This window comes from Parasteatoda tepidariorum, chromosome 6, assembly GCF_043381705.1.
Source record: "Parasteatoda tepidariorum isolate YZ-2023 chromosome 6, CAS_Ptep_4.0, whole genome shotgun sequence".
NCBI classification, from domain to species: domain Eukaryota; kingdom Metazoa; phylum Arthropoda; class Arachnida; order Araneae; family Theridiidae; genus Parasteatoda; species Parasteatoda tepidariorum.
The window spans coordinates 87,461,975-87,477,484 of NC_092209.1; the positions used below are offsets into that span (position 1 = coordinate 87,461,975).

General features: G+C 32.5%; 3 protein-coding genes across 3 annotated transcripts; 2 read left to right on the forward strand and 1 right to left on the reverse strand.

The window, feature by feature from the left end:
- The first annotated feature begins 603 nt into the window (after nucleotides 1-603).
- Nucleotides 604-12,540, forward strand: LOC107442727 (alpha-soluble NSF attachment protein). Its single transcript, XM_043050023.2, has 4 exons — nucleotides 604-759; nucleotides 7,793-8,091; nucleotides 9,350-9,529; nucleotides 11,914-12,540. The coding sequence occupies exons 2-4, from the start codon at nucleotides 7,807-7,809 to the stop codon at nucleotides 12,334-12,336; spliced, it is 888 nt and encodes a 295-aa protein (XP_042905957.1). The 5' UTR covers nucleotides 604-759; nucleotides 7,793-7,806; the 3' UTR covers nucleotides 12,337-12,540.
- Nucleotides 3,126-5,163, reverse strand: LOC107442708 (acid phosphatase type 7-like). The gene has a single exon (XM_016056345.3). The coding sequence runs from the start codon at nucleotides 5,139-5,141 to the stop codon at nucleotides 3,798-3,800; it is 1,344 nt and encodes a 447-aa protein (XP_015911831.2). The 5' UTR covers nucleotides 5,142-5,163; the 3' UTR covers nucleotides 3,126-3,797.
- Nucleotides 12,541-13,484: 944 nt separating the features above from the next.
- On the forward strand, nucleotides 13,485-15,178 carry LOC107442718 (sideroflexin-1-like). The gene has a single exon (XM_016056355.3). The coding sequence runs from the start codon at nucleotides 14,219-14,221 to the stop codon at nucleotides 15,167-15,169; it is 951 nt and encodes a 316-aa protein (XP_015911841.1). The 5' UTR covers nucleotides 13,485-14,218; the 3' UTR covers nucleotides 15,170-15,178.
- Nucleotides 15,179-15,510: the final 332 nt, after the last annotated feature.

Consider the following 15,510-nt stretch of genomic DNA (forward strand, 5'->3'; position numbering starts at 1 on the left):
TTCGAACGCGCGAATCGTAATAAACTGGAAAGAACAGTTGCTAAAGTTAACAAATGTCACGTTTCAACAACCAATTAGAATCGAGATACACACACTACGTCACTTGGCAGGTATTCCATTACGTAAATCTGTACTTCTAAATGTTCAGCACCAGTGATAAAAACTATCGTATAGAAATCTGAATCAAATTTTTCTAACTGGAAAATGGTTAATGTATACATCAATGAAAGTTTTAAATGTTGCTTTTCATGCACTAAAATTGCATCATCAAATTAACCTTTTGCATTAAAACTTGCATTAAATTCTATTAAAAAAACATTAATTTCATATGAACACTATAAATTTAACTTCATAAACATGCTACTTGAAATTAATTCACAAATAGCAAAGTTTTTTTTCTCCAGAAATATCTTGTGAAATTGTTACAAGATCACATGTCAAATTGCATATAAACGTAATTCCTGTAGTAATTAGTAACTTAGTTACTGAACGTAATAGTAATCTGTACTAATACCCACTTTATTTAATTTTAGAACAAACTACAGTAGAATAGTCTCCTTTCTGTTTCAATCCAGAAGTTAGCTTGAGATTTTCTTCGTTTTAAGTTAGTTTTTCGGAATGGCAACAGCGTGATGGGCGATCGATATTAAACATAGTCTGCAATGCGTTTCACCCATGTCTTTCCTCATTGTTTTGAAAATGAATAAACACTAATGTTGTGTTTTGATCTGTATTTCAAGCTATAGTTTATTGATAAAGGTTCGTAAAATTTTTATTAATTTGCATGATTTATACAATACTTAATAGTTATTTTTTACGTAAATATCAGAGCAAATGCTTAAAAAAAATATTTAAAAATTTCGCTTTTTCGTTTGATTCAAAGAATTTGAAAGAACACTATACGCCAGGTTTTGACAAAATTGAAATTTTAAAAAAAAATTTATCGTTTGAAAACCACTGATTTTTCATATGATTTCTTCAAAATGTTTATGAGAATTTCTTTTAATACATTTTAAGTTAAACTTTATTTAAAATTTCTGGAAAATTTACTGAAATTAAATCAACTTGATTCTTATAAGTGTTACACTCCAGTATTTTCTTAAATTTTTTTTTTTTTTTGGGGGGGGGGGGGGTAAAACCTTTGAAAAATTCTTAGTTTTTTTTCGATATATTTTTTTCATTTATTTATTTATTTTTGTTGAAATTATTCTATTTTATACTTTTTCCTCTTAGGATTCGCTAAGTATTTGTTTACTTTTTTTCGAGTATTTTCGCATCTTGGTATTGATAATAACACACCATACGAGATCAGCTGTATTTGTATCGCGTATAACTTGAGAATAGCTTACATAAATATGCTTGTCAACTATAAACAAATTAGATAAAGATTAGAGAGAGAATTGTATTAGAATTAATTTATCAGTTAACATATTAATATAGTTTTAATAAAAATCATAAGAAAAATAATTCTTTTCTGGGATTCGATGGAAAAGTTTAATTAAATGCAATTCGGAGTTGATCTCTCAGAAAAATTCGTGGTCGGACATTTAAACTACAGACAATTCACAGCTCTGATCAACCCTACGAAATCGTTCTCAAAGCTGAAAGACATATACTGACTAGTTAATATTTCCATTTTATTTATTGCCCTTCCGGTGACTTTACGTTATTAAAGTGATACTTTTTTAAAGTCCCATCAAAATTAATACTAACTTTTATCGATATCATTTGGCATGATACAGTTACACGAGGCCAACTTGTTAATTTCAAAATCTGTTAATAATGTTATGTAATAATAATAAAAAGATTATGTATTAATAATGATAAGAAGAATATGCATTAATTATAATGTTAATAATCAAAATTTACCACAATTGCGCAGATTTCTCCAGCACTAAAAAGTTCCAATTTCCATTATACCGGTTGCATAAATTATCAAAATTAAGCATCAGTTTATAGCTTTTTATTTTTTTGGTTTCCTCTAAATGAATTAATACATTTTCTCTATTAATTTCTCTTTTTAATAACTTTTATTTAAATGCAATTATCATTTATTTTTAATTATTTAGTTCATCAGATAAACAAGTTTTTAAATCCCAACTTTAAACAACATAAACACAGGGCTCCACATAAATTTTGGACTACTAATTCAGAGACGTAGCACCAATCCACATGGATATGCCATCCACGTTGATCACTGATCTTTTAAATAAACAAACATTACAGAACGCTCAATAAAATCTTAAACAGAATCGTCTGCAGGTTTATTTATAGCAATGGCTAATACGAAAAAAAAAATCATTTTTCAGACAACTCACCCGGACAGACTACTTTATTACAACCGTCGTTGAACAACCGACCTAATTTTGGGTTTACAACTACTGATATTAGACTCCGAAGCCTTGTAATTTTGAACCCAATCCAGAAGACAAGGGAACTCCTGGATCTAGTATTGGGAGAAATTTGCCTTCGTGGAGAACTTTTTGATGGAACTACCCCCCATTTGCGTTACATAGGGAAGACAACGAAAACTTCCCACGGTTAGCCTGACGGCAGGGGGACTCTCATCCATGATCTGTCTACCACTGAGGATATTATACGTCAGCATTGAGGTCGGTGCAAACCGGGTGCGGGATTCATATCAACCAGCCGTCCCCTGAATTCGAACCCGGTTCACCTCGTTGGAAGGTTAACGCTCTATCCTCTGACACATCACGGCTCAGTCAAATTTTATTTAATTTATATTAGTCATGAAATTATAGAAAAGTTATAAAGATTGGAGTGGGTTGTGCTAAGCAATCACGTGAATTGTGCTAACCCCTAAGCCATCACGGCTCGAACAGACTTATTGAATATTTAAGCTATTCTTAGGGGATCTAAAGTCGCTCTTTGTAGTCTATGTCCAAATGTCAAGGCCCTCTCAAAACGATTCTAGAGTTATAGAGTATTCGACATATTGTTCCGACTCAGTTGTTAGGCGAAAATACTGAGAAACTAAAAAGAAATTTTTTTTAAAAAATCAACTTTATCTTCAATTGAATCAATGAGTTTGAAATTTGAAAACCGGTCTTATAAAAAAACTAATTTTACAGGAGAGTAAAAAAAAATCACTGAATAGTTAAGTACAACTTGTTAGATGGAACTTTTTAATACTAAAATATGGTCCGTTACAAAATATTCTATTGCAATTGTGTCATAACATCACTTAGTATTATAATTTAAAAAAATAATTTCACCTTGGAGATGATCGGTTTTCGGACAAAACATTAAAACAAATACTATACATTATTAACGAATACTCTACAAATCTTGTGCATTTCTTTTATAATAAACAAAAGGAAAGATGAAAGACTAAATATCGTTAGCAGTAATATCGGATCTCGATTTTAATTTTAGGCCAACAAATGTCTCAAATAATTAATTTTGTGAATCAGCTTCTTGAAAATATATACTACCTTGATTTCATTCAACATGTTAAACTTTACACACCTCATCATAGTTGACCAGACAGCCCAATGTGGGCCAATGCCTTCTGCTGAAGATTACGACTTCCGATAATTCCTATTCTCAGGAAATTTAAAGCAAATGAATAAGTCAAAATAGTTAAAAATCATTAAGTTAGAAGTGAAATTATAATAGACAATTATTTCAAATGTTTTTCCTGTAAAAAATTTCGATTTAAAAATGTCAATCATATATGAATCTTAAAAACCACCATGATTTCAAATTAACGAATGTTTAATGAACACTTTTAAGAGTAGATTATTTACTATTTACGCAGCATGAAAAAAAATTAACTATAGCCATGCTTCTGCTCCGTGTTTATCCTTTATAAGTAACATTGTATCGAGAACAGCTCCATTTTGGTCGTCAGAAATTTGTTCCAAATATAAATGGGTATTGTTGATTATTTGCAATCTGGTATAGCCATAATCGGGAAACCTTGCGGCACTCCATTCCGCTGGTTCATCCATAAACGGATCCAAATCTTCTTGACAACCAGCAGAACCAGTCGTAATATGGATTGGCGCTTTGGGATTGGTATATGGGGAATCGTAACTTCCATTATACACTTTGAAGTCATACAATGGCCACGTCCTTTCGTAATGGTGCTCATGGGCCCAGAATTCCAAATCCACACCATATTTATAAAATAGATCTTCCAAACCATATGAATGGGAGATAGGCAATCCCTTGCGAATAACACCTTCCCGTTTCTTGCAATCATCTGTTGTTGATGGGGGCTCCTTCGTGCTGCAATACATAGGTCTGTGACCCACAGTGATGATCCATGGTCTTTGAGATCGATTTTCTGGTGAATTGGCTTTTTTAAGATCGTTTTCGAGCCAGTTGTACTGATGGACGATCTGAACCCAACCATAATTCAACCAGAAATAAAACTCAGTTGAAAAAGCGATTATGTGGGCTGGTCCAAGATTGAAACTATAATAATGATTGTTTATCTCACCCATTTGATTCATCATGCTGAAGCGATTCACGTAATTAGAAAAGTTATAAGCCTGTTCGTGATTGCCAGCACACACTTGATAGGGTAGATAAGCAGCGATCGTTTCTATTTGTCTCATAAATTCATCACCTATAAGAGCATCATCTGTGTGCAAATCGTACGCCATGTCTCCCACGTGCAACACTGCTTCGTACATCCCTTTCTGTACATCTTCTTGTATGCGAGGCAGCGATTGAGCGTTGTAGTTGCCCAAATCTCCATATACTACGAGCCTCGGACTCCAATCAGAACCTTCTTTCATTGCTGTGAACCAATAAACAGCACTCCACCCATCTATACTGCCACAGTGGTACACATAGTCAGTTCCAGGCACTAAATCCTCAAGTAGTACTCTATGGATGTACAGTACCCTAGCGCTTGATCCACCATCAACAAATTTAGTAGCAGTACCGAAGTTGACCTTATTTAGAGATTTTTGAACTGTTCCATACTCTACAGTAGATGTGTTGGTAGGATTAAAAGTAACCCACGTAACAATCATTTCATTCGGAGATTTTCCATACGATAAATGGATTTGTTCCGGTTGAGTATTCGAAACAGCTGACACGAATGCTGTTGATAAATATGAACACAAAACAAAAATTGGGAAAAGTAGTTTAGTTTTAAAATTCATGTTGACAGTTTTATTCGAAAGATGAAAGGAATAGTAAACAATAACTTATCTTGTCTTTTTATAAAAATCAAATCTTGATAAGAAAATTATAGGGTAAAGAGGATAAAGGTTAGTTAAAGAGATAACTGTCGAACATTTGCTGAGAAAGCTAATAATAGCGTGGTTTATCAGTTATCAATAATCGAGAAATAGAAGAATTCGAGTTGTAAAATTGTGATCCATTGTATTAAAGTGATAACTCGTCTTTAAGATGAACTTCATAGAATAAACAAATAAAATATAAATTCAGATTAATTTGTTTGAGTAAGAAACCAACTAGAGTAAGAGAATATTTTCTTTTATAAATATTCAAGGGTTACCAAATTTACTCATTCGTTTCTATTCGATTAAATGTACAGTCTTCGGCCAACTTAATGTGATACTATACAGCTCATACATGTGATACTATACAGCATTCGGTGATACTATACAGCTTAATTGTTTTTACGTGACTGAAACTGGTTTGCACTTGTTTACGTTCGTGTATTGATTGGTTAAATTAGACGGTATATAATATAAATTCGACGATTGGATGATATATTATATAAATAGTGAACATTCATTATATCAGGTATAACATTAGTATATTGTAATAATTAGACCAAATTATTGAATGGACTGTAGTGTTTAAATAATTACGTGCTTTGAGGGAGTTTATATGCAATACTTTTATACTTAAACATACATGTAATGGGTTTTTATTCATGAGTTTTTTTATATACTTCCTATTTGTGTTAATTTTTAACGTATTGCATTACAATGTAACGTAATCAATTAATACGCGTACGTAAACAAGTGTAAACCAGTTTCAGTCGCATAAAAACAATAACACTTTACAGTATCACCAGATAACTAAGATTTTACATAGAATCTCATAGTGCGTCGTAATAATTTAGCTACGGACTGTATATTGATTGAATGTAATGTATGAATTGAATGTATCGAATATAGCATTGAACCATAATCAAGGTAAAACCTATAGGGAAACATATGTGAAACTGTCACTTTAATGAAATATACTTGAGCACTAGCACCATCAAGCAAAGAATACTCCATTTTGACTATTTAAAAGACAATGTTAAAACGTAAACCCTAATGCTTTGGTCACGCAGTAGACTGATCGTAAAGACTCCGTTTCCAGCAGAACACCGAAGTTAAGCATCACTGGCTGTGGTCAGTAAGCTGATGGGTGATCACTTTGATCAGCCTGCGTAGGGATTGAGGGTGCGCGGTATCAGTCCTCGTTAAACTGTTCAGTAAAGTTCTCGACTTTGTGCGCTGGTCGACGGGCTATCAAAGCAGGGGAGTCATCCCTCCTGCAGAGGATCAAACTTGTGATGGCATGTTTTTGGATCATCCTCAAGGATGTTTCCCAGACCGTCGCCAATAGCCCATTGTGCAGCTCTAGTGTGACATAAAAAAAGCACCTACCTACCATAATGTTTGGGTCGGATTGGTTTTTGTTATGTGAAAGCGTTTCGTCAATTATATAATTGAAGGAATTGAGACAGTATAAACCTCATTTCCAAATTATTCAGGACAGTATATGGATAAAAAAAATTTTAAAAAATATCATGATTTTCATGTAGACAATAATACATATCGGTGCATAACAGTGTTTAGTAGGAATTCCAAAAACTTGTTTAGGTATATTGCCCTAAACTCTTTACTTAAAATAATAAAGGTATATAATGATAAGCCACATTTTTAAATCCAAGAAAAGGATTTTTATTCAAAAACACCATAGTTTCCATAAAAGCAATACAAATTTTCAGTGTATTGTGTTTTTTTTACGTGGAATGGAAAATTAGTCAAATTTTCCTTTTGTGATGTAGATAAATGTTTTTCAAACTTAAAGCAAAACTATAAATATATACAGAAACTGTTTTAGCAGCGTGCGAAGAGGTTTTCCCTTTTTCAAACACAGACAAAGAGCAGTTTGTTACGTAAAAGAACCTGTTGAACCTCTTTCTTCGATTAGAACTGAGGTAAGCATAAATATTCAAACCTAAACATTTACCCTTACGCTTTGTGCATTTCTGGAAACTTCAAACCTATTTGGAAAAAATACTGATGAACGGTTATAACTATAAGCAGCATTTTTTAATTGTTCAGAAAAGCATTTTTAAAAATAATCACTACGATTTTCGTGTAGACAATATAAGGTTTCTGTACACTTTCCTTTTATGATGTAAAACATTTTTTTTAAAAATGTGAAATACCTATCTAGAAATAACTTTGAGGAACAATTTGATATAAAAAAAAGTATCGTCTTTGGTGAAAAGTGTTGCTTGTTACCACATTTCTGGAAACTTTTTACCTATTTGGAAAAAATACTGATGAACGGTTATAATTATAAGTGGCCTTTTTTATTTGTTCAGGAACGCATTTTTAAAAATAATCACTACGATTTTCGTGTAGACAATATAAGGTTTCTGTAAACTTTCCTTTTATGATGTAAAACATTTTTTAGAAGAAAGTGAAATACCTATTTAGAAATAACATTGAGGAAAAATTTGATATAAAGAAAATATGGTCTTTGGTGCAAAGTGTTGCTTGTAACTACATTATACTAATCACGTCAATTTATTTCCCTCACCTGTTTACTGTAGATTATAGAAAGAAAATGGCAATGCATGAGCAGCAGATGACCAAAGCTGAAAATTTGATGGCGGAAGCCGAAGCCAAACTCAACAGTAGTGGAGGTGCATGCTGTGGTGGAGGACGAACTACAGCTAAGGAAGAGGAAGCATGTGATTTATACGTGAAAGCCGCTAATGCTTTCAAGATGGCCAAGGAATGGCACAAAGCTGGCAACGCTTTTGCTGAAGCTGCATCCATTCAACAGAAAAATGAACGCCAAACGGAAGCGGGGAGGCATTACATCGAAGCTGCCAAATGTTACAAAAAGGTACCATTTTTTATTAATTATTAGTGCGAAGCTTGTGGATGATGGAACTTACCAAGATTTTTTGCTGACAATTGTAAAAATCGTAAATATGTGTAGCTCAAATTTCGCGTGTTCGTCAGACTCAAAAGTAGCCGATAATTTAAAAAAATAAATTATGCAGAAATTATCCATAATTGAGAAATGAACGGTTAGCTGCATTTTGCTTAAGCTGCTTCTCAATTTATTCACACAAAGTTTTGAAAGTGCTTACAAAGTTTGTCAACAGGTGGCGTTTCTAGCAAGGAAAAAATATGCTCTGCTATATGTCTAACCAAGAAAAACTAAAAAAAAAATTATTCATTCAAAGTAACAACCACTAGCGGAATAGTCCGAATCCAAACGGAAATAAAATTAAAGGACTCATGGGAAAATATTACTTCTATACTCCGTTGCAAATTAAGAAAAGACCATTGCGATATAGAATTTAAGTAAGCATCCGCGAATGCATCTAGTTAAGTTTTATTTCGTTTTCAAATTATACAAATATGCTTCCAAAACAATATTAAAGCTTTCAAAAACTCGTCAGTCAGAAATTTTATTCGAACTATCTTTTACGATATATATCATAGAGTTATTATTATTTAAAAAAGAAAAGAAAAAAACAAAAGAAAAAGGTTATAGTTTCGTAGTGTCTTACTGGAATCTTAGACTTGGCGATATATTTCGATGTAGAAGGAGAACATTCGTTCTTGGAAAAAAAGAAACAACCATAATGACTTTGTAAGAGCATTCGATTTGATTGTACCGCTAAAAATAGCGCGTCTTATGTTAACATGTCCTTAACAAATCAAATACGGATTAGTAATTTTTAATACGGATTAGTAATTATACGGATTACGGAATAGTAAATACGGATTAGTAATTATGGCTCTCTCCATAGGGAAAATGGATTTTTCTTAACTTGCAACAAAGTACAGATTGATCTGACATGTGGCAGAAGATATTTTTACTAGATATTCTCAATCATTAGAATCATCTGCTGACGAACTTTGTAACTAATTTTTAAATTTAAAGTGATTACGTTGTGCACTCTATAATGGTGATTACTAAATCTAATAATACATTTTTACTAGATTTTTTTAATCATTAGAATCAACTGCTGACGAGCTTTGTAACTAATTTTGAAATTTGGAGTGATTACTTAGTATACACTCCATAATGGGTGATTACTTAGTGCAATGTGTCCATTTTAAACAGTAGTTTACTCTTCTGATTTCAGACAAGCCCAAACGAGTGTGAGGAATGTCTGACAAAAGCTAGTGAACTGTACGATAGTGTGGGAAGAGGAAAGACAGCTGCCAAACAGCACTTGACATTGGCAGAACTTCATGAAGAGCAGGGGAACCTGAAGAAAGCAGTCGATGAATATCAGAAAGCAGCCGATATGTTCCAAGCTGAAGTAAGTAAATTCTTATTATCTTCATGCTTCTCATTTTATAATGAGTACTTCTTCTATGTTAAAAAAATACAATGTCGATTCTATTAGTAGTGAAGCGGTATTTTATATAATCATCCAAATTTCATCGAGTGCGTGATAAGTATGAGCAATATCTTTAGTCTAAGTATAAAGTAAAAATGAAAGAAAAACCTTGTTTTGACCAATTAATTACCAATGTTATTTGACAATAGTCCAAAGAATATCCAATAATTCTATCTTTAACCGGTTAAAACTGGATCTAACCAAACCTAGTCGATTAAAACAGGAACCTAAGGATTACAATATACAAAATTATCCAGGTAAGGGCCTTTAACCATAAAAAACAGTGTGTGTAATATTAAAAAGTAAACTTTTAACAAAAAAAAGAGTGTGGTAAATACCAGCAATGGCTATTAAATAAAAAAAGATATCAGTGTAAGAAATACGAACAATAACTCTTAACCGTAAAAAACATCATTGTAGGAAATATCAAGTTATAGCCCTTACTCATAGAAAGAAGTATATCTGTGTATTCGAATCTAATATAGTACAAAACGCATCTTATATATACCATCAATGAATATTTATGTGCTACCTAAAAATATATTTCTTTATCAAGGTACCTTAAAATAACGTGTCTTTTGGTCTTAACGAACGAGGATTATTCATTCCCGTTGTATCTGCTTAAACCTAGGTTTATCTACTATTTTTGATCTTAAAGTAGCTTTCTCAAAAACTGTTTTTAAAACCCTAATCAAACTATTAGATCAGTATTTTCTATTACAGAAAGTTCTGATCCTATTTAATCGTACAAAAATAACTTGTAATATTAAGCTGAGTACCTACCAGTACTGATATTTTTCAAAAGAAGCATGGGCCTCAAAAATTATATTTTTGGTAGTCGTGGTGATTTTGGAAGAAGTAGAAACTCTCTTTGTTTTCTGCAATACGAGGGACACCACAAACAGGACTAAGTTTGTACAGACCATTATTTAAAAAAAAAAAAAAAAAAAAAAACGAGGGCAAAAGCGACACAAAATTTACAGGTTATTATTATAGATGGAGGTAAAGTTGTAAGATTTTACAATCACGTCATAGTTGAAACACTCTCTCAACTATTCCTGTGTTCGACATGCACTAAGAAGTTTTAGAACAATCACAATTTTAACCACGTGCAAGATTATCTGAAAAATCATGGGAACAATCCCCTTGCCCATGAAGTACAATATTGCAACTCTTAAATCTCTGAATTGTTTACGATGTTCAAAAACATTTCTTATTGCAAGTAAGAACTCTAGCTCTTGAGTGAGTGTTTCCTCCCATACCGTGCCTATAATTTAAAAATTTCTGTATATTTTTCTCCTAACCTCAAACATTTCTTTTTGCTATCGAGATTTGGTTCTTAAACTTATTGCTTGTATTAACAAGACCATAGCCTCACCTCATTGAACAGAAAGCCTTCACTTAGATCGCTTTAGTAATCAGAAGGAAATGAAGATAAACTACGCAGTGGGGAAAAAAAGAAAGATGTCTCAACTTTCGGACTGCTAAAATATCGGATATCTCATTAATGGTAACCCATGCGAAAGCTTTCTTTCCTCTAGGTGATGTTGGCCCAAGTTCACCAGAAAGAATCGCGTACATTTCCACTTTTACAAAATTACGCATGCTACTTGAAAATTAACCCTATTTATATGTACATCTCTAGGAAAATTAAGGAAAACAAATTCAACCTCGTTTATCAACAGTGGTCATACATCGTATTTGTAAAGTCTACTATAAATGACCAAATGTCATGGATAGCTGATAGTTCTTGCTGTAGAGAGTTTACTTTTAACATAGGTTTAAATTCCGCATATTTATTGGCTGAAAGTTCTTGCTATAAAAAGTTTACTTTTAACATAGGTTTAAATTCCACATATTTATTGGCTGATAGTTCTTGCTTTATAGAGTTTAATTTTAACATAAGTTTAAATTCCGCACATTTTTTTTGTAGTTTTTCCAGTCGACAGCGCCTGCTACAGTCGACATCGAAAGCTACATTCTCTACATTACATTTTTATCACTTAATAATTTTTCTTTATGTTTTTCAACTCTACATTTTAATCCCTTTATGCTTTTTCTTTAAAGGATTTTTCAAAGCGTTGGTCAATTTTAGGATACTCAGTTAATAGAAAACTTACATTTTTCTAACCTAATACTTTTTTTAAAAAATATTTTGTCTTTAAATTTTTATATCTTTTGTAAGTACTTCGTTATATCAATCTATCCATATTCTATGCCTGAACGAATGCTGGAACTTTGAAACTTATTATAATATTCACATGATATTTTCTGCTCATAATTCTTTGGTAATTTCTTTGTAGGAGCTGACATCATCTGTCACAAAATGTCTCACAAATGTAGCCAACCACGGCGCCAGCCTTGGCCAGTACCAGAGAGCGGAAGAAATATTCGTTCAGCTTGGTACCGAAGCACTCAACAACAAACTTCTGAAGTACACAGCTTGCGAACATTTTGCCAAAGCTGGACTCTGCTATTTGGTTGCCAATCCGCAAGATGGCGATGGCCTTTTGGGGAAGATAGCCGAAATGAGGGAGACAAGTCCCGCATTTGATGAAAGTCGTGAATGTGTTTGGTTAATTAAAATGGCCGAAGCTGTTAAAAAAGACGACGTAGATGCCTTCAATGATGCCATACGTAGTTACGAATCAGTGACGCGACTTACGAGTTGGCATAATGATCTCTTAAAAAATATTCGGAGAAACTTGGGACCCGATTTGAGATAGTATGGCCCATTCGCTATGCTAAAGCGTTATTGTGATTTAAATCTATATAGCTAGTTAAATATTCGGTTAACAGTTTACTCGTTTTATGTACGTACGGTAAACAAAATTGATTTTTCTATGTGTTACATTGTTATCATGCATTATTCTACATTTATCATTGTTTCCTGTGAATAATAAAGGGTTCTATGCCCATTGTTATAAGGATAGATAGTCTATGAACTAACAGTGCTTTGAAAAGAAACACCACTATGATAAACAGGGTGTATTGTAATTCCTTGACTTTTTGCTTACAGCTGGTGCAACATTGTACACCATATTGCATCAACCGTAAGAAAAGGGTTACTTTTTAAAAACTTTGTCGAAAGATGTAAAACAAATGTACAAGGTAAATGTTATAAATTTATTTCTACGCAAATAAAAAATCGTTGTTGATACATGACGAATAGTATTGAGGAAGACGATTAAAAAATTTTATATTTTAATCATAAAATTTGTATATTTTAATCATTAGATAGCATTGTATATATAACGTATATATTTAGAATTCTTGCCGAAAATATAGTAAAATAAGTATAATATAGATAAGGGTTGAAGGGTGGTTATCAGAAACACCTCCAATTTTAGCCAGGCATTCAAACTGATTTTACTGTTTTTCTCTTCTTCTTCGATAGTGATTCTATAGATTATATAGCGTTTTTGGGACTCTTAATAAGCATAGTTATTTTACTTCATTTTTTCCAAGAATTCTAAAAATCTATATTATATAAAACGCTAATACGTATGTATCAATAAAACCGATGATATTTCTTTTCTCGCGTTGGCAACAGTTTTCATTTTTACTTGATAGGCTTCGGCGCGCAAGAGCACGTAGTGAGCATCATATGGCTAATCTATATTATAATAGATGCATAAAAAAAGGGTTAGGTTTTAAAGAGAGAAAAAACAGATATAACTTTTTTAACCAAACATGTATGCAAAAATAGTTTAAGATATTAATAATAAATAAATGAAGCAGTGTAATTGTGAAAAAAGAAAGCAAAAATTTAGTATCTTTTAAAATTGTTTCTTCAGCATTTTCTAAATTTTGGAATCTTATCTTCAATTTCATTCGTTATGAAGTCACCTAAATCTGTTCTGACACNAGCGAGCATCGGATTGCGAAGCAATCCGAAATGAACTGCGAAAGCAGTTCCGGGGGTTGGCGAGCGCCAGCGAGCAGGGGGCGAAGCCTCCTAGTAAGTAATAAAAGTGGTCAATAAAGTACATCCTGTTTACTTAGTAAGATGTTTATTGTTCAAGTTCGTTCGGATAAAACAAAGATTCAATTCTGATTTTTTTCAATTTATTTAGAATACAGACTCTCAAAATAGGGGAAATATGGTATCAATGTTATGTACACTAGAATGCAATACATATCTCTCTATGCATGTACGAAATTATCTATAGTTTTGCATCATTTTAAAAGATCTTAAATTTACGAACTATTACTTATCAAACTTAACCAATCATCCAATAGGAATGCTTGTTTTATTCCTAACTCTAATGGAAGGGCAAATCAAATCACTTATTTCTAAAAAAAAAAAAAAAATTAAATTTTTAAATGTTGTATTTATGTAGGAATATGCCAACAAACCAAGTCAGAGCCGACTGTTTTAAGTTTTATTTTTTCAGTTTCAAATTAAATTCAAAAGTTTAATTTCTGAGCTATGAAAAGAATGAACGAAATATTTATGAAAATATTTATGAAAAGAATTGTGGATTCGATTATTAATCTGCCTTAGAAATGTAAATACAAAGTTTGTATGAGTAAATGGCAACAAGAATGGTCTTACGAAATCAATAAAAAAAATTGCCCTGTTCTGTTATTTATTCATTTGTAAATATGACTCTTATTAACATTGATAAGCCTCGATGGGATCAAAGCACATATTTAGGTAGATTAAAATATTACTTTACCACCACCAATCCTATGAATTTGCTGCGTACTAGCTCATCACTAGAAAAAGCAAAGGAAATAGTGCTGAGACAAAGAAATGGCGAATATCTTGACCTTTCAGAGGAGGAAATATGGCGAGCCAAGCATTTGTATGATTCAGCATTCCATCCCGAAACCTGCGAAAAGATGATTTTAATTGGTCGAATGTCGGCACAAGTTCCAATGAACATGTTCATCACTGGTTGCATGCTCACTTTCTACAAAACAACACCTCAAGTTGTGTTCTGGCAGTGGTTTAACCAATCTTTCAACGCAGTTGTTAACTACACAAATCGCAGTGATGATTCTCCGTTAACTGTGAATCAATTAGGAACATCATACATTTTGGCAACTTTTGGCGCACTTGCCACTGCACTGAGTCTAAACAATCTTGTAAAAAGTTCTCCTCCACTAATTAGACGGTTCGTTCCATTTTGTGCAGTAGCTGCTGCCAACTGTATTAATGTTCCTATGATGCGTATTAAAGAATTACAAGAAGGAATTCCCGTTGTTGATGAAAATGGAATTCGAATTGGAAATTCACAAACTGCAGCAAAGTTTGCAATTTCTCAGGTTGTGATATCAAGAGTTGGAATGGCTGTGCCTACAATGCTAATTCCACCTATAATCATGAATTTTCTTGATCAAAAAGGCATCCTTCGGAAATATCCTAGAATAAATACTCCCTTGCAGATTACTATATGTGGCTTATTGCTAACTTTTGCCACTCCATTTTGTTGCGCGATTTTTCCACAGAAAGGTTCTATTAAAGTTCAGTCATTAGAATCAAATATCAGAGAAACCACTGATGAGCTAACACTTAAAGAGAAATATTTATACTATAATAAAGGCCTTTAATGAGACATTTGTTAGAATTATTGGCTGTTATTTATAATTTGTTTGTCTTTTTTATCCGAACTTATAAGACTTCAGTTTCAATTTTGAGCACAGTTCTCTCCATAAAGGTCAGTCCTCGGTCCATAAAGGTCGTCACCACAAATTTATCTTAAATTCTCTTAAAGTAGTTTTCATATGAAGAAAATGGAAATTATGGAGAAAAAAAACTTTGAATTCGATGTTACTTAAATAAATTATCACAGAATTTCACAATAAAATGGCAGGCTGATATTATCATAATTAATATATTTTTTTCTTACAAATTTTATACGTCAGTTTGAGAGAAAACGCGACAAAATGTC

Bases quoted from the DNA above. Each gene is read 5' to 3' on its own strand.
- LOC107442708 (XM_016056345.3), bottom strand. From the start codon at position 5,141: ATGAATTTTAAAACTAAACTACTTTTCCCAATTTTTGTTTTGTGTTCA.
- LOC107442727 (XM_043050023.2), top strand. From the start codon at position 7,807: ATGGCAATGCATGAGCAGCAGATGACCAAAGCTGAAAATTTGATGGCG. The intron at 8,092-9,349 runs GTACCATTTTTT...TTCTGATTTCAG, and splicing joins CTGCCAAATGTTACAAAAAG to ACAAGCCCAAACGAGTGTGA. The intron at 9,530-11,913 runs GTAAGTAAATTC...ATTTCTTTGTAG, and splicing joins CCGATATGTTCCAAGCTGAA to GAGCTGACATCATCTGTCAC.
- LOC107442718 (XM_016056355.3), top strand. From the start codon at position 14,219: ATGACTCTTATTAACATTGATAAGCCTCGATGGGATCAAAGCACATAT.